The sequence below is a fragment of the Carettochelys insculpta genome, chromosome 11 (assembly GCF_033958435.1).
Source record: "Carettochelys insculpta isolate YL-2023 chromosome 11, ASM3395843v1, whole genome shotgun sequence".
Classification (NCBI taxonomy): domain Eukaryota; kingdom Metazoa; phylum Chordata; order Testudines; family Carettochelyidae; genus Carettochelys; species Carettochelys insculpta.
In genome coordinates, this window is record NC_134147.1 from 49,990,121 (window position 1) to 50,008,085 (window position 17,965).

At 56.0% G+C, this 17,965-nt stretch overlaps 1 protein-coding gene across 1 annotated transcript in view; it reads left to right on the plus strand.

Annotated features, from left to right (window-relative positions):
- Positions 1-17,965, plus strand: part of LHFPL4 (LHFPL tetraspan subfamily member 4) — a 58,321-nt gene continuing 40,356 nt past the window's right edge. The window contains exon 1 of the mRNA XM_075005339.1: positions 1-406. Coding sequence (XP_074861440.1) covers positions 1-406 — 406 coding nt within the window. The remainder of the gene's footprint in view (positions 407-17,965) is intronic.

Sequence of the window (17,965 nt, forward strand, 5' to 3'; positions counted from 1 at the left end):
ATGCTGCCCTCGCAGGAGGCCTCCAAGCTGTACCACGAGAACTACCTGCGGAACTCGCGGGCCATCGGCGTCCTCTGGGCCATCTTCACCATCTGCTTCGCCATCATCAACGTGGTGGTCTTCATCCAGCCCTACTGGATCGGGGACAGCGCCAACACGCCCAAGCCCGGCTACTTCGGCCTCTTCCACTACTGCGTGGGCAGCGGGCTGGCCGGCCGCGAGCTCGCCTGCCGCGGCTCCTTCGCCGACTTCAGCACCATCCCCTCGGGCGCCTTCAAGGCGGCCTCCTTCTTCGTGCTGCTCTCCATGGTGCTGATCCTGGGCTGCATCGCCTGCTTCGCGCTCTTCTTCTTCTGCAACACCGCCACGGTCTACAAGATCTGCGCCTGGATGCAGCTGCTGGCGGGTAGGCGCCGCGCCGGGCGCTGGGACAGGCCAGGCCGGGTTCTGGGGAAGGGCCGTGCCAGGCGGTGGGCCAGGCCGGGACAGGCTGGGCTCCGGGGAAGGTCCATGATGAGCAGTGGGACAGGCCAGGCCAGGCTGGGCTGTGGGGAAGGGCCATGCTAGGCAGTGGGCCAGGCCGGGCCAGGCTGGGCTGTGGGGAAGGGCCGTGCCACGTGGTAGGACCTGGCCCACCAGGCTGGGCTCTGGGGAGAGGCTGTGCTGGGCAGTGGGACAGGCTGGGGTCTGAGGCAGGGCCTTGCTGGGCTCTGGAGAAGGGCCATTCTGGGTGGTGGCCCAGGCCGGGCCAGGCTGGGCTCCAGGGAAGGGCTGTGCTGGGCTCCAGGGAAGGGCCATTCTGGGCAGTGGGACAGGCCGGGCCAGGCCAGGCTGGGCTCTGGGGAAGGGCTGTGCCAGGCGGTGGGCCAGGCCAGGCCAGGCTGGGCTCCGGGGAAGGGCCGTGCTGGGCTCTGGGGAAGGGCCGTGCCAGGCAGTGGGCCAGGCCAGGCCAGGCTGGGCTCCAGGAAGGGCCGTGCTGGGCTCTGGGGAAGGGCCGTGCCAGGCGGTGGGCCAGGCCAGGCCAGGCTGGGCTCCAGGGAAGGCCCGTGCCAGGGGGTGGGCTAGGTGGGGCCAGGCTGGGCTCCGGGGAAGGGCTGTGCTGGGCAGTGGGACAGGCCAGGCCGGGTTCTGGGGAAGGGCCGTGCCAGGCGGTGGGCCAGGCCGGGACAGGCTGGGCTCCGGGGAAGGTCCATGATGAGCAGTGGGACAGGCCAGGCCAGGCTGGGCTGTGGGGAAGGGCCATGCTAGGCAGTGGGCCAGGCCGGGCCAGGCTGGGCTGTGGGGAAGGGCCGTGCCACGTGGTAGGACCTGGCCCACCAGGCTGGGCTCTGGGGAGAGGCTGTGCTGGGCAGTGGGACAGGCTGGGGTCTGAGGCAGGGCCTTGCTGGGCTCTGGGGAAGGGCCATTCTGGGCAGTGGGCCAGGCCGGGCCAGGCTGGGGTCCGGGGAAGGGCTGTGCTTGGCAGTGGGACAGGCCAGGCCAGGCCAGGCCAGGCCAGGCTGGGCTCCAGGGAAGGTCCATGACAAGCGGTGGGACAGGCCAGGCAAGGCTGGGCTCTGGGGAAGGGCCATGCTGGGCAGTGGGACAGGCCAGGACAGGCTGGGCTGTGGGGAAGGGCCGTGCCACATGGTAGGACCTGGCCCACCAGGCTGGGCTCTGGGGAGAGGCTGTGCTGGGCAGTGGGACAGGCTGGGGTCTGAGGCAGGGCCTTGCTGGGCTCTGGAGAAGGGCCGTGCCGGGTGGTGGGACCTGGCCTACCAGGCTGGGCTCTGGAGCCGTGCTGGGCAGTGGAACAGGCCAGGCTAGGCTGGGCTCAGGGGCCCTGCTGGGCTCTCGGCCTCAGCTTTTGAGCAGTCTCACTGTGCAGTGGGCCCAGGACAGGCTGGGCTGGGCTGTGGGTGCTGGGATTGCCATGCTAGGCACTGACGCCAGGCTAGCCATGCTGGGCTCTTGGTCAGGCTCTGCTGGGGAATGGAGCCAAGCTGGTGAGCGGAGCCAGACTGGGGAGAGGAGCTGGGCTTGGGAGTGAAGCCGGACTGGTGAGAGGAGCCGGGCTGGGGAGCGGAGCTGGGTTGGGGAGCGGAGCCGGAATGGGGAATGGAGCCGGACTGGGGAATGGAGCCGGGCTGGGGAGAGGAGCCGGGCTGGGGAGAGGAGCCGGGCTGGGGAATGGAGCCGGACTGGGGAGTGGAGCCGGACTGGGGAGAGGAGCCGGACTGGGGAGAGGAGCCGGGCTGGGGAATGGTGCCGGGCTGGGGAATGGAGCCGGGCTGGGGAATGGAGTCGGGCTGGGGAGAGGAGCCGGGCTGGGGAGAGGAGCCGGGCTGGGGAGAGGAGCCGGGCTGGGGAGTGGAGCCGAGCTGGGGAAAGGAGCCGGGCTGGGGAATGGAGCCGGGCTGGGGAGTCGAGCCGGGCTGGGGAGTGGAGCCGGACTGGGGAGAGGAGCCGGACTGGGGAGAGGAGCCGGGCTGGGGAATGGTGCCGGGCTGGGGAATGGAGCTGGGCTGGGGAGTCGAGCTGGGCTGGGGAGTGGAGCCGGACTGGGGAGAGGAGCCGGGCTGGGGAATGGTGCCGGGCTGGGGAATGGTGCCAGGCTGGGGAATGGAGCCGGGCTGGGGAATGGTGCCAGGCTGGTGAATGGAGACGGGCTGGGGAATGGTGCCAGGCTGGGGAATGGAGCCAGGCTGGGGAATGGAGCCGGACAGGGAAATGGAACTGGACTGGGGAGTAGTGCTGGAGACCTCTGGAGACAGCCCCAAACTCTGCAGGGGCTAGGCCCCACCCAGACAGCCCCAAACCCTGCGGGAGCTAACCGCCCCCCCCAAGAAAGCCCCAGACCATGCAGGGGCCAGACCCTGGTGAGACAGCTCACCCTCTCATCACCCCACTCTGAAGGGGCCCTGGGCCTGGTGAGACAGCCCACTCCACCCTTCTGGGGCCCAGGCAGACAGCTTCCTTCCCCTCGGCCCAGCAGGGGATGAGTAAAAGCTGACACAAAATGCCTGCTTTCAGGCCTGACTAACTCCCATCCCACAGTGCCAAGCTCTGTAGCTGCACGGGGGCCCCATGGGCTCAGCTCTGTTCTCCTCCCTTCCAGGCGGGAGGCTCTGCTTCACCATCTGTCCACCCCCTGCCCTCCCTTCCTGGCCCAGGAGGGTCCTGCTGCAGCCTCTGGCTTGTCACACTGATGCAGTCTAGCCTGGCCAGGATGCTCAAGTCAGTGCACGCAGCAGGCCACAGCCCTGCCCTCCACCCTGGGGCTCGGTTCTCTGAATGCAGCTGCTGTGGTGGTGCAGGGCTGGGAGTGTGAGGCATGGGCCACTAATGGCTGTGAAATCACAGGTGAAAGCCTTGAAGTGACAGCAGAAGTAGCCTGGAGCCAGTGCAGGAAGCAGGGCCCAGAGGTATGGCCTGGTGCTGCCCTGGGCCCTGGGCCCTGGGGGAGGCAATGTGATACACTCTGCATGAGCAAGACCCCATGTGTTGAGGGTCTCTGTCTTCAGCCCCCAGAAGGGCAGGGCATGGAAATCCCAGTGGGGATGAGTGTGGTACATTGGCTTTGGCTAAACCCTCAGGTTTTCACTGCAAGAGCGTGCCTCGGCCCAAGCACCTGAGGCATATTAATGCTCTGGTTACTGTCAGCTTTGCTCCACTGAGCAGGGAACAGCTGGGGCACAATGCATACAGGCCCAAGTTGCAGCCTGTTACCTGTTGCCGGTTCTGTGCACAAATTACTCTGCACAGCCCCACCCCACTGTAGTTCACAGCAACCAGTGCAAAGGGACTCCAGGAAGGGAGGGGTCTGGTGGGTGCACTTACTGTGACAGGCACTCAGAACATGGGGCTGGTGGGGAGAGAGGGGGGAGTTGGGCCTTCTGGAAATTGTCTGCCCCTTCCTGGTTGTCGTAGCTTTCCTAGACACCATGTCCCATGCATTTCAGAGAGGCCCTGGAAGGAGCCAGGGGCCAGGAACATTGAGACGATTGACAAAGGAGGTTGCTGTGTGTGATGGGGTTCAGGGGTCCCCATGCACTGCACCCCGTCCGCTGGCAGGAGTGACTCTCACTCAGCAGGTACAACAGGAGGTTTATTAGGCAACAGATGTCTAGTTTCTCACAGAAGTGTCAGTACAGCAGTCAGAGACAGTCCTTCCAACCCGTCCTGGGGAGAGGAGCCCAAGGGGTGCCCCTCTGGGGTGTAGCTTCCCCCTCGCCAGGCTGGCTCCTTCCAGCTCCCTCTCCCCCTAGCCTCTAACTGCTGCCCCCGATTCAAAAACCGGCTCGGCTCCTCCCTGCTCTGTGTTCAGGGCAGAGGTGTTACCTGCCAGCCTAGGTTGTAGCCCCCAGGTCATCCTTAGCCACTGGGAGCTGCTCTGCTTGTCTCTCACATCCAGCCTGAGTCTCACACCGGCACTCCCCCCACTCCATCACACTGTGAGAGAGGAGGAAGGAGCCAGCAGGGTTTGGTTCGGATGGCGGAGGCCATGGAGCAGCTCTGGGCCCCGTCAGTGTACATGCTTGGGAGGTGAGCAGCAGAATAGGGAAGGGTGGAGTGAGACAGGATCTGCAGCTGGAACATTGGATGTTTTCAAACCAAGGCCAGTGCTGGTGAGGAGACAACTAGATGGGCACAGCTGTGGTGTCTTGGCAGCTACCGCCGGGAGGAGTGAAGCAGCGCGAGACGCAGGAAGGGCAGCACCCAGGTGGGGGCCTGGAAGCAAGAGCGAGGGTGTCAGTGGAGAGCGACCTGAGGCAGTGAAGGTCCTGGGGCCTGGGAGGTTGCATGAAGCGGTTACAGCCCTGAGCGGAGGCACGCTCGGTCCTTGGCTGACAGACACAGTGTGATGGACGGTGGAGGTGAAGTGGGGAGATGTGTCGGGGGGCCAGGGCAGGAGAGGACGATGTGCATGGAGAGGGTTTCTCTTGTTCCCAAGCAGTATTTTTGGCTAGAGATACTTAACTGCAAGAAGCAACAGTTCCCCAGGGCACAGGGGCTGGGGGCTTTGTGGTCACTCTGGCAAAGGGGCAGTAGGCAGGTAAAAGGTTGGGACACGAGGGGATGGACCATTCAATACATCACCCTTTGCTGTTCCTCCCTCCCCTTGCCAAAAAAGCTGCGACTCTACACCAAGAGCAAAGAAAACTTGGAATGCAAACATCAGGGTGGCAGAGGCCCAGCAGCAGAGTGGGAGATGCCCAATTCGTTGCACAGCTTGCAGAGTACTTTTCTGGGCAGGAAGCATATGTGTGACTCAATGCAACCAGCTCATTGGCCTCAGGGCTAGTACTCAGCCTCTGGAAACCAGAGTGGCTGAACTGGAGGAGCTGAGGGATGGAGACAGGCACATGGCAAGGCTTCCCAGGACACAGTGGAGTAGCCTCGGGGCTGCCAAGGAAAAGAAGAGTCATAGAGGAGAACAGCAAGCTGGAGGAGAAGGAAATGATCCCATAGGTGGGACCCTCCTTCCAGATGATGTCGTAGTAGTTCTCTGGGGGCGGCAATCCTTTTTATTAGAAAGAGACAGTTAATTGTAAGCTGGGGCTGGAAGGGGGTTTGGACATCAGAGACCTAGGTAGCTGGGTTTGTGGTGACCTGGGGAAGTCATGGCGTCTTGCCTGTGGCGTGTGAAGGTTGCAACTTCTGGAGGCCTCTAGATACACTTACGTGCGGCCAGTGGCTGTGATACAGGTAGGTACCAATGACATAGGGAAGGATAGGAGAGAGGTCCTGGGGGCCATGTTTTGTCTGCTAGGTAAAAGACTAAAGTGCAGGACCTTCGTGGTAGTGTTCTCTGAAATACTTCCTGTTCCATGTGCAGGGCTAGCTAGATAGGCAGAACTGCAGGGTCTCAATGCATGCACGAGAAAAGGGTGTTTGGAGAAGGGGTTTAATTTGATCAGGAATGGCAGAAATTGTTTTGGACTGGAGAAGCCCAGACAAGAAACAAATCCAAATTGTGGGATATAAACATGAGAAGGTTTAGAGGAGTTTTTAAACTAAGGGCTGAGGGAAAGCATGCGGTTTGGACAGACACCCCTCTGCATGGGGATATCCTGCATTCCTTTAAGAGAAGAGGACAGAAATGGATATAAGTCCAGAAGGGACAGTCCAGTTCAGTTCTATCACAGGAAGGCAGACACGTGGATATTGACAAAACCTGTAAGAATTTATATTCAAATGCAAGTTTAAATAATAAGATGGGTGAACTTCAGTGCCTGGTGTTAGATGAGAATAATGATACAACAGGCATCACCAAAACTTACTGGAACAGTGATAATCAATGGGGCACAGTCACACCCATGTACCAAATAGGTAGGAATGACCGAGTGGGTTGCACAGGCTGGGGAGTGGGACTGTGTGTGAAAAAAAGCAGAGTCAAATACAGCACAAATCTGAAATGACTCAAATTGTATCGGAGAATTCCTCTGGATGGAAATTCCTCACTTGGGTAACAGGAGTAAAACAGTAGGAATATACTGCCAGCCACCTGACCGGGAGGTTGCTGGTGACAATGAAATGTCCAGGGAGATAAGAGAGGCTTCAAAACCAGAAAGCGCAATAATAATATGAGATTTCACCTATCCCCATGTCAGCTTGGGGGGCATGCAGGGTAACATTTTTAAACACCATCAGTGACTGATTCTTGGAGCTGCTAGTCTGGGATGCACACGGGTAGAGGCAATGCTTAATTTAGTCCTATGTGTCGCACAGCACCTGCTCCGATGAACTGCTCCGTAAGAATGTCCATAATATAATGAAACTTAACATCCTCTTAAGGGGAAAAATACCAAAGAAACCCACCACAGTAGCATTTGATTTCAAAAAGGGGAACTACACAAAAGTGAGGGGCTTGTTAAATGGAAACTAAAAGCCACAGTCACAAGGGTAAAATGCCTGCAAGCTGCATGGATACTTTTTAAAGTCATAATAAAGACACAGACTAACAGTATACAACAAAACAAACAAATAACTGTAAGAGGACAAACAGAGGTCACCACAGCTACACAAAGTAAAAGAGGCAATTAGAGACAAAAAGGCATCTTTTAGAAATTGGAAGGCTCTGGTCTGGGGTCAGTGCTCTTAAAACATAGTGATAAATGATCTGAGGAAAGAAGTAAAAAGCAGTGAGCCGGTAAAGTTTGCAGATGACACTAACTTACTCAAGTCCAAAGCAGACTGTGAAGAGCTATAAAAGGATCTCACAAAATTAGGTGACTGGGCAGCAAAATGGCAGATGAAATTTAATGTTGATAAATGCAAATTAAAGCACATTGGAAAATATAATGCCACCATTACCTACAAAATGAAGGTTGCCTACCTTCAGTTACCAGTTAGCAGTTACCATTCAAGAGAGGAATCTTGGAGTCATGGATAGTTCTCTGAAAATATCCACTTAATTTTGTAACAGTGGTCCAACCAGCTAACAGAATGTTAGGAACCATTAGGAAAGAGATAGTTAATAAGATGGAAAATATCATACCACTATATAATTCCTTGGTATGTCCACACCTTGAATCTGTGGGCAGTTCTGGTCACCCCATCATAAAAAAGATGTATTAGAATTGGGAAAGGTACAGAGAAAGTCCAAAAAAGAAAAAAATAACAAACCCTATTTTGGGTCATGGAGCAGCTTCCATACATGATGAGGTTAAAAAGGCGTGGATGTTTCAGCCTGGAAAAGAGACAACTAAGGGGGAATATGACCTCTAGGGCTATAAAATCATGACAGGTGTGGAGAGAGTGACTAGGGAAGTGTTAGTTATCCCTTCCCATAACACACAGGCAGGGTCACCCAATGTCATTACTAGGGAGCAGGTGTAAAGCGGTATCTCTTCCCCTAGCACCTGATCAGCCTGTGGGACTCTTGGCCAGAGAATGCTGTGAAGGCCAAAAATACAATTATGTTTTCAAACAGCACTAGCTGAGTCCCTGGAGGCCGGGGCTACTGCTTGCTGTCAGTAGGACAGGCGTGCACATAACCTCATGCGTATGCCCCACAGCTGGTTGCCAGCAGTGGACCCCAGGCATGAGGGGATGGACCGTACAGTACATTGCCCTTCACTGTTTCTCCCTTGGAAGCGTTCGGCAATGGACGCTGGGGCCTGGCCTCTCGTGTCCATCTAGCGCCACTGACAGCGTTTCACTCATGTCTGTTTTGAGCTCCCTGAAGATGCACTTCTGGGGGTAGACTGTGTCATGAGGGATTCCAGCCTGACCCATTAATCCTGGGAACCACGCGAGTGCGAACCGCCAGTGACTTGTCGTTTGCGTCAGACGCAGCAGGGGACACCTGCGTCACAAAGAGGGTGGGGGCCTGAGGACATACTGAGAGACAGAATATGCTGGATCCCAGAAACAGCGCCTCTGGTAGAAGAAGGGTTAAACCCACATTGGCTGATTCCTGGACAACAATCAGGGAAGGGTTTAATTAAGGCGTCCCAGAGAGTCCAACTCAAAACCCATTGACCCCTAGGAGGAAATGGGATGTAATTAAGAGTGAAGACTCTCCCCCAGATAGAAACCAGCCATCTGCCCTGCTCACAATGCCAGTAACGCAGACCTGGAGATTTGGCTAAATCCAGCTCTGTTATAAAACCAGCTGCAACCATCACAGGAGTGACAGGGCCCCGTAGTGCCCCTCAACACCGCACCTGGTGGCAGAGACCCCCCCGGCTGCACGCTTTACTCTTCTTCCCCACCCTTCATGTGTCAAGTGAGCTGTCTGGGAGGGACTCATGTTTGGGGAGTAACTGGCTCGTTGTGAGAACAACTAGCATCTGGGGACAAGATTATGAATGAGGGAGGAAGTTCCTGCAGGGGCAGAATGGAGGCAAGAGAGGTGTCGGCTGTGGCCGTTTGGCCTGAGCGATGTCTGGTCTGCAAGGAGGTACCAGGCCATTTGACTGGCATGTGGGGAAGGTGCTTGTGGGAAAGGGACAGAGAAGGAAACTGAAGCAGCTGTTTTATCTCCAGTCCGTATGTTGCTCATCTCCCTTGTGGTCAGTGGAACCTGTATAATGGCCCACAGGCAGGCTCAAACCTGCAGCTTAGTGCAGGAGCGTCTACAGCAGGGGTCAGCAACCTTTCCGAGGCAGAGGGCCGAAATGTGACCCTTTGACCTCTATGGGTGGTCTGAGTGCTGGTGATACTTTTTAAAGTCACTAAAAGTCCTACTTACAACAGCTTCATTAATAGCTAAGTAAAGATGCAGAACTTTACCGTTTAGGTGGTGGTCGGTAGCCTTAGCTGGTCTTCTGTTAAGCCACAGGCAGCCTGGCTTTGAGCAAGCTCCTGGCTGCGTGGGGGGAAGAGGGGTGGGGCTGAGCTCCCATCTCACGTGCCGATGAAAATCTGCTCACATGCCGCTCTTGGCCCCTGTGCTGGGGACTGCTGACCCCTCTTTTACAGTTTGAGCTCAAAGCCAGCTGCCTCTCAGCTAAGGCTGGTGAGGAAACTCGTTCTTTCTCTCTGTAAGTGGTCTAGGTGCCACCATGTGGGACAGTGAACCGCACTCCTACGTGTGTGGGTGACACTAGGAACATGTAGGAAGGCTCAGATGATGATCTGGCGCATTGGTGATGCCCCAGGAACACAGAAGCCAAGGCAGCGTTACAGGAGCAATAGGCTATCAACAGGCCTTGAGATTCCCATCTGCCTCCTAGATGCCGAACTGGAAAATTGACAGGCTTATTCTTTTGTGAAGGAAATGTGCAGTTTGAACTGACTGTTGTCTCCTGGTATTTGACCCTAACAATCCTTCAAACCAGCCTTCTGCCTGCAGACTTCCCACCTGCTCCGCCTGACGGCCCCTCGGTGCCGCATAAGTTTAAAGCAGTGCGTCATCTCCGTTGGCTTCAGTGAGCTAATCCGTGGAGCACATCTGCAGGCTGAAGAGCAGTGTTCCTCAGCCAGTCCTCCGGGCCCTCATGGGCTGCAGAACCCCAACAGCAGCATGGGAGGCCTGTTTGCTAGGGGGCCTCAAACCTGCCTGTGGTTCTGGCCTCACCAGGACTTGTGGACATACTGGAAAGCATGTTGCCATTACTCCTACTGAGCAGCCTGACTTCGGTCTGCTGTAGCCTGTGGGCCCCAGGAGGGTGCCAGGTGGGCAGCCTGAGATACACAGGTTGGACGAGGTCCATCCACTGGCCATTTGACTAGGGGGTCTCCTCCCTGTCGCTCAACGGAGCTGACGTGTGTCCCCTCCTGTGTGCGTGTGCAAGGAGCTGTGCTGGGAGGCGTTGAGGTCAGCCCTTGCAGGGCCCAGCAGAGCAGAGCAGGCCCACTCAGAGCTGCCTTTGCGGTTGCGTGCGAGAAGGCAATTGCTCACCGAGCAGTCCTGTGGCTGCTCCGCGCTGTTCCTCTGAGCCTGCTGATGAGGCAGCGAGCAGCCTACCGCCTCCCAGATGCAATCCATGGCCCAGGGAAACCCAGGGGTCCATGTCCCCCAAGGGCAGCAGTGAGCAGCACTCCAGCAGTTCCCCCTCCTCACTGTGGCCATAACCCACATCCCCACAGACATTGGTCAGCCAGGCCCTCCCCTTCAGAAAGTAGCTGGTGTCTCCTGGTGGGAGAGACTGAGGCATGGTCGCTAGCAGTATCGGTCACTAGCCATGGTCACTACACCCCAGCAGCATCGAAACCCTACTGGGGCAACAGGGATGAGATCGGCTTCCTGCACGCCCACGACAGGACTCTTATGGAAGGGTTCTTTGTTACAGCTGAGACAGCCAGTGCTTATGTGGCTGGTGTTCCCGCATGCACAGGGATCAGAGCCATGTCCCAGACCCTCAGGCTCAGAGTTTGCCTTTTTGCTGCATTGGACATGGGCCAGGAAGCAGGAATGGGACAGCCATGGACCTCTTCCACCACAGACACTCAGCTGCAGTCTCAGTGTCCTTCCTGACAAGAGCTTCCTGGTGTGTGTGGTGCCATGTCTTCTGGTCAAGCCCAGGAAAAGGTATCTCCCTGGCAGAACAGAGACCCAGATCTCCACCTGGCCTCAGGGGCTGGCTTGTTCCAGCTGCAGGACTCCATAGTCCTTTAGCCTCCTCAAAGGACAGGAATTTTTCACCACTGTCTCCAGACAGCATCACAGACCAGCTAGCGCAGCCCGACCCCCTTGCCCCAATCCACGGGCTGAGCCTCGGCGGTCTAAGGCCAGAGTCCCACTGCACCCTGAAGGAATCCTAGAGCTGAGCGGACGGTAGTGGGGAAATCAGGGGAGCGGGAGGAAGAGCTCATTGTGCCACCGCAGACACTGGATGTTTGGCACTCACTGCATACCCAGGGAGAGGAGCTGGCATTGCTGGTAAAGGTGGCCCAATGTCTCTGTGTCCACATTTGTGCAGCATGCAGACAGGGAACTGTTACTTGCACACAGGTGCTGGCACAAAGCACTAATGCTAGCTACACTAGGACACACTAGCTCAGCCGAAAACCCTCCAGCAGCTCCTTTCTCTGCACTTTGCTTCTGCCTTCATGGGGCGCTGTGGAACCAGCTCGTGCCCTGTCTCAGCGGCTCTGGCTGGAGCGGAGGAGAGGGAAGCGTCAGGAAGAGGTGGAGGGATATTTCCTGAATCAGTAATGTACACAGCAGGCAGTAAAAGCTGGCGTTGCAGATGTACTGACACCCTGGCCTAGCACAAGGCTCCCAAATTACTTACAGTGCATGGGAGGGATGTCCTCTGCACAGAACACACCCTGCGAGATCTCTGCACACATTACCTCGTGCCAAAGGGCAAAGGGAGGTCTGCCAGCTGGCGTGGGACGGAGGGACTGGGTCCTCTGGGCTGAGGGTGGGAGACAGAACATTTGCGTGAACAGACACGTGAACAGTTCATATGCTGAGTGTCATCCCCAGAGATAGCTAAAACCAAATGCTTCCAATGTCCTTCTGAGTCCAAGGGCACGCTGTAGCCAAGGGCTCCTGAGCCCTTCCTGGCTCACCACTGAGCAACCAGGACACAGCAGCCAATGCTGGTGCTCAGAGACTTGGCCAGTCTTTGCTCTCATGCACAGGAGAGTGCTAACCTCGAGGATGCAGATGACAAGGTGTTACTCTTCTGTTACAGCAGGGCCTCCAATAGCTGGGGACAGCTCTTCGGTGCCTCAGCAAGAGCAGCATCCTCCCTAGGGGTCCCTCTTCATTACACTAGGGAACGATGTGCTTTTCGAAATAGGCGCTGCGAGGGAACGTCTACACGCCACAGTAGCACACATCGAAATAAGGGTGCCAGGCACAGCTGCAGACAGGGTCACAGGGCGGACTCAACAGCAAGCCGCTCCCTTAAAGGGCCCCTCCCAGACACACTTGCACTAAACAGCACAAGATCCACAGAGCCGACAACGAGTTGCAGACCCTGTGCATGCAGCATGAATCCCCCGCTGCAGCAGCAGCAGCCAGAAGCCCTGGGCTAAAGGCTGCTGCACACGGTGACCATAGAGCCCCGCACGGGCTGGAGAGACAGCGTCTCTCAACCCCCCAGCTGATGGCTGCCATGGAGGACCCCACAATTTCGACGTTGCGGGACGCGGATCGTCTACATGGTCCCTACTTCGACGTTGAACGTTGAAGTAGGGCGCTATTCCGATCCCCTCATGAGGTTAGCGACTTCGACGTCTCGCCGCCTAACGTCGAAGTTAACTTCGAAATAGCGCCCGACGCGTGTAGCCGCAACGGTTGCTATTTCGAAGTTAGTGCCGCTACTTCGAAGTAGCGTGCACGTGTAGACACAGCCTCTGTGGCGATAATCTCTTTGAGCACTGCTCTGTATGCGTTCCCTGTTTCTTCCTCACATAGCCTCGCTGTGTCTCTTCTTTTCTTAAACTGTGTCTTACATTTTCTTTTGAGTCTTATCTTGATGTTTGCAATCACTAGACTGTGGTCTGAGTCTATATCCGCTCCTTGGAAAGTTCGGCACTGCTGTACTGATGTTATTCATCTTCTTCTTATCAAAATCATATCTATCGTATTCTTGGACTTTGCGTCATTCGATCACCATGTCCACTTCCTACAGTCCTTTTGTTGGAATCTCGTGTTGCAGATCACCATCTCATGCTCTGTAGCAAACTCTAGCAGTTTCTCACCTTGTTCGTTTCTTTCTCTATATCCAAACCTTCCCATGACTCTCTTCCAACCTTCCTTATCTGTTCCAACCTTCACATTCCAATCTCTTCTGATGATCAACACATCTTTCTTCGGTATCTCTTCCACTGTCATTGTCAAGTCTTTATATAATAGCCCAATCTCTTCCTCCGTACTGTCCGATGTGGGTGCATACACCTGAATGACTGAGATGTTGAGTGGTTTTGCTTCAAATCTCGCTACCATCATTCTTGCTCTCACTGGTTTGTATCCCAATAACGCTCTTCTAGCTGTTTTGCTAAGAAGGAATCCGACTCCTGCTTCATGCTTCGTTTCGTTTCCTGACCAAATGACTTTGCAACCGCATATCTCTCCTGATGCCGTCCGACACATCTCTGCCAGTCCAAGTGTATCGCATCGGTATCTCTCCATCTCCTCCCGAAGCAGCTCTAATTTTCCAGTTGCCCACAGTGTTCAGATGTTCCATATTCCAATGGATAGCATGTGTGTTAGTTGTAATGTTCTTTTGGTAGCCAAGTTATCGACCCAATCCTGATCACTCGATTGGTATCTCGGACCTTGTTTATCTGGGCGACGTCCAAGCTAGCTCTTTTATCATTTGGTTGTACTGGCATCAGATATCATTTGTATTGTTGTTTGACGGTCACTATATCGACACACATCTGACCAACCCTCCTCCTTCATCCAGGCTTGGGACTGGCATGGCGCTCATAGAGGCTTCATGGCGGAGTTCTCCCCTATCTGCAATTCAAATATCATCACTTGATTCCAGGAGCTGGGGCTTTAAGAAAAACACCCAATAGATCAAAATTGACAATAAAAGTTTAAGAGTTTCTCCTCCACCCCCACATACTGTTACATAAACATCTTTCTCCTATACCTGGAATGACATGTTTGAATGCATTCAGTGTCTGGGGGAGTCCTTTAGGAGGTGATCTAAGTCAACAGGCACTTTCACGCTGATTTCAATGGCTTTGGATCAGGACCATGTGATGTATACAAACTGCATAGAAACACTTGTGTCATAGAAACACCCTACATCTGGAAGGGCTCTGTCCCCTTTCCTGGTCACTTGAGAGGGATTAGCATGTTTGAGAATTCACACCAGATGCGTGATCTTCTCGGTGCCCTCTGTGCACACGGTCTTATAAATTACAGGGTTTGCCTCTTGTAGAAATGGAATATGTGAGGGGGCTTTACAGGTCACTGTACCTCTAAGGATGGGTAGCAGTCAACAGAGCTCTTCCCCAGTATGCCTGTGCTTTGGCTGCTCTGGGTTTCAGTGGCCCAAAGGCTAAGCTACTAACTGAAGGTTCAACCACCTGACTAACTGAGGGAGTCAGGATCCTGACCATGTCTTTCTATGCTGTCCTTTCAATCTTCCCAGACCCCACCCCTCTGACTTGCTGACTATGTTGCAATGCACTCTTCTGATGCCCATGGAACAGACGGATCAACAGGCAATAGTTTATTTACAAGGGAAACTATCAAAGTACAGTTCAAAGGGTGGGATGATGGATTTGGACTGGATACATCAGCAACACCATTACAACTTCCAAGTAATGCTCCCCAGGGCAGATTCCTCTGGATTCACACGTCCAGTTTTTTCTCTACCAGTGGGCTCTGAAATGTGTGAACCCACAAAGCCCAATGCAGCATTGCAAGCCGGAAGCTGCTTGAGTGAGACAAGGTGATGAAAGCATGGATTTGCCTAGTGTGGGGAAATCACTGCTGCAGCAGGAAGTGTTGCTCACCGTGGAAAACGTCCCGTTGTCTGGAGGGTCTTCTCAGTGTTGCTGAAGCAAGTTGCTCTCCCAGGATATAGCCTTAGAGGGTTTGCTGTGTTAGTCAGTAACATCCCAAAAAACAAGCAGTGTGTAGCACCTTGAAGAACAACAAATATATTTGTTAAGTAAAATTTATAATAGATGTATTTATTGTAATATAAAATGTTACCATATAATAACTAAATAACTAAATAAATGATGTAGTTGTTAGTCTTTAAGGTGTTACAAGACTGCTTGTTTCTCCCAGAATAGTTTGGCAGATCCCTGCCAGGGAAAACAGCCCAGCAGAGGAAGACAGTTGGGAGGTGGTGTGCTCACGTCAGGCAGGGGAGTCAGTCAGAGGCCTGCCCATGAACCCTTCAAGCGGAGGAGATAGTTGCGGGTTGCGGGCACTCCCCTTTAGGCAGAGGGAGACAATCAGGGAATTACACATACTCCCCTCAGGCAGGGGACACGGGATCACCTGAGCTCTCCTCAGGCTTGATGAGACAATCAAGGGATCTGTCAAGCTCCCTCAGGCAGAGGGAGACAGTTGGAGGATCACCTGCACTCCCCTCAGGCAGGGAAGACAGTTGGAGGATCACCTGCACTCCCCTCAGGCAGGGAAGACAGTTGGAGGATCACCTGCACTCCCCTCAGGCAGGGAAGACAGTCGGAGGATCACCTGCACTCCCCTCAGGCAGGGAAGACATTGGGAGGATCACCTGCACTCCCCTCAGGCAGGGAAGACAGTCAGAGGATCACCTGCACTTCCCTCAGGCAGGGAAGACAGTCGGAGAATCACCTGCGCTCCCCTCAGGCAGGGAAGACAGTCGGAGGATCACCTGCACTCCCCTCAGGCAGGGAAGACAGTCGGAGGATCACCTGCACTCCCCTCAGGCAGGGAAGACAGTCGGAGGATCACCTGCACTCCCCTCAGGCAGGGAAGACAGTCGGAGGATCACCTGCGCTCCCCTCAGGCAGGGAAGACAGTCGGAGGATCACCTGCGCTCCCCTCAGGCAGGGAAGACAGTCGGAGGATCACCTGCGCTCCCCTCAGGCAGGGAAGACAGTCGGAGGATCACCTGCGCTCCCCTCAGGCAGGGAAGACAGTCGGAGGATCACCTGCGCTCCCCTCAGGCAGGGAAGACAGTCGGAGGATCACCTGCGCTCCCCTCAGGCAGGGAAGACAGTCGGAGGATCACCTGCGCTCCCCTCAGGCAGGGAAGACAGTTGGAGGATCACCTGCACTTCCCTCAGGCAGGGAAGACAGTCGGAGGATCACCTGCACTCCGCTCAGGCAGGGAAGACAGTGGGAGGATCACCTGCGCTTCCCTCAGGCAGGGAAGACAGTGGGAGGATCACCTGCGCTTCCCTCAGGCAGGGAAGACAGTCGGAGGATCACCTGCGCTTCCCTCAGGCAGAGAAGACAGTCAGAGGATCACCTGCACTCCCCTCAGGCAGGGAAGACAGTCGGAGGATCACCTGCACTCCCCTCAGGCAGGGAAGACAGTTGGAGGATCACCTGCACTCCGCTCAGGCAGGGAAGACAGTGGGAGGATCACCTGCACTCCCCTCAGGCAGGGAAGACAGTGGGAGGATCACCTGCACTCCCCTCAGGCAGGGAAGACAGTGGGAGGATCACCTGCACTCCGCTCAGGCAGGGAAGACAGTCGGAGGATCACCTGCACTCCCCTCAGGAAGGGAAAACAGTCGGAGGATCACCTGCACTCCGCTCAGGCAGGGAAGACAGTCGGAGGATCACCTGCGCTTCCCTCAGGCAGGGAAGACAGTCGGAGGATCACCTGCACTTCCCTCAGGCAGGGAAGACAGTCGGAGGATCACCTGCACTCCGCTCAGGCAGGGAAGACAGTCGGAGGATCACCTGCGCTTCCCTCAGGCAGGGAAGACAGTCGGAGGATCACCTGCGCTTCCCTCAGGCAGGGAAGACAGTCGGAGGATCACCTGCACTCCCCTCAGGCAGGGAAGACAGTCGGAGGATCACCTGCACTCCCCTCAGGCAGGGAAGACAGTCAGAGGATCACCTGCACTCCGCTCAGGCAGGGAAGACAGTCGGAGGATCACCTGCGCTCCGCTCAGGCAGGGAAGACAGTTGGAGGATCACCTGCGCTCCCCTCAGGCAGGGAAGACAGTCGGAGGATCACCTGCGCTCCGCTCAGGCAGGGAAGACAGTCGGAGGATCACCTGCGCTTCCCTCAGGCAGGGAAGACAGTTGGAGGATCACCTGCACTCCCCTCAGGCAGGGAAGACAGTCGGAGGATCACCTGCGCTCCGCTCAGGCAGGGAAGACAGTCGGAGGATCACCTGCGCTTCCCTCAGGCAGGGAAGACAGTCGGAGGATCACCTGCACTCCCCTCAGGCAGGGAAGACAGTCGGAGGATCACCTGCGCTCCCCTCAGGCAGGGAAGACAGTCGGAGGATCACCTGCGCTCCCCTCAGGCAGGGAAGACAGTCGGAGGATCACCTGCGCTTCCCTCAGGCAGGGAAGACAGTCAGAGGATCACCTGCACTCCCCTCAGGCAGGGAAGACAGTCAGAGGATCACCTGCACTCCCCTCAGGCAGGGAAGACAGTCGGAGGATCACCTGCGCTCCCCTCAGGCAGGGAAGACAGTCGGAGGATCACCTGCGCTCCGCTCAGGCAGGGAAGACAGTCGGAGGATCACCTGCGCTTCCCTCAGGCAGGGCTGTCTTCCTCTCACCCCCTCCAGTTGCTTAGTCGTCTCTGCAGCCCTCAGGGACTGCTCAGTGAGAAGGCTCCATGTCCTGGGAAGGTTACTATGCTGCACTCTTCCCCCTCTCGCACTCACCCAGCGACAAGCGTGGCTCCCATTGACATCTGACTCATCAGCACTGGTTACCTGACCTGTGCTCTCCAGCAGCCAGTACACAGCCTACTCGCTCCCGCAGGGGCAGCAGGCGACGTTTTGCTGCGTGCTGCCTGAACAGGTCAGAGGAGCCACTAAGGGGCATTTGAGAAATGCCTGGAGAGGCCAGAGACATCAAGGAACAGAAAGATATCACCCAGGCGTCAAGACGTGCTTGGAGGGGCGAGGTCCTTGAGAAACCTGT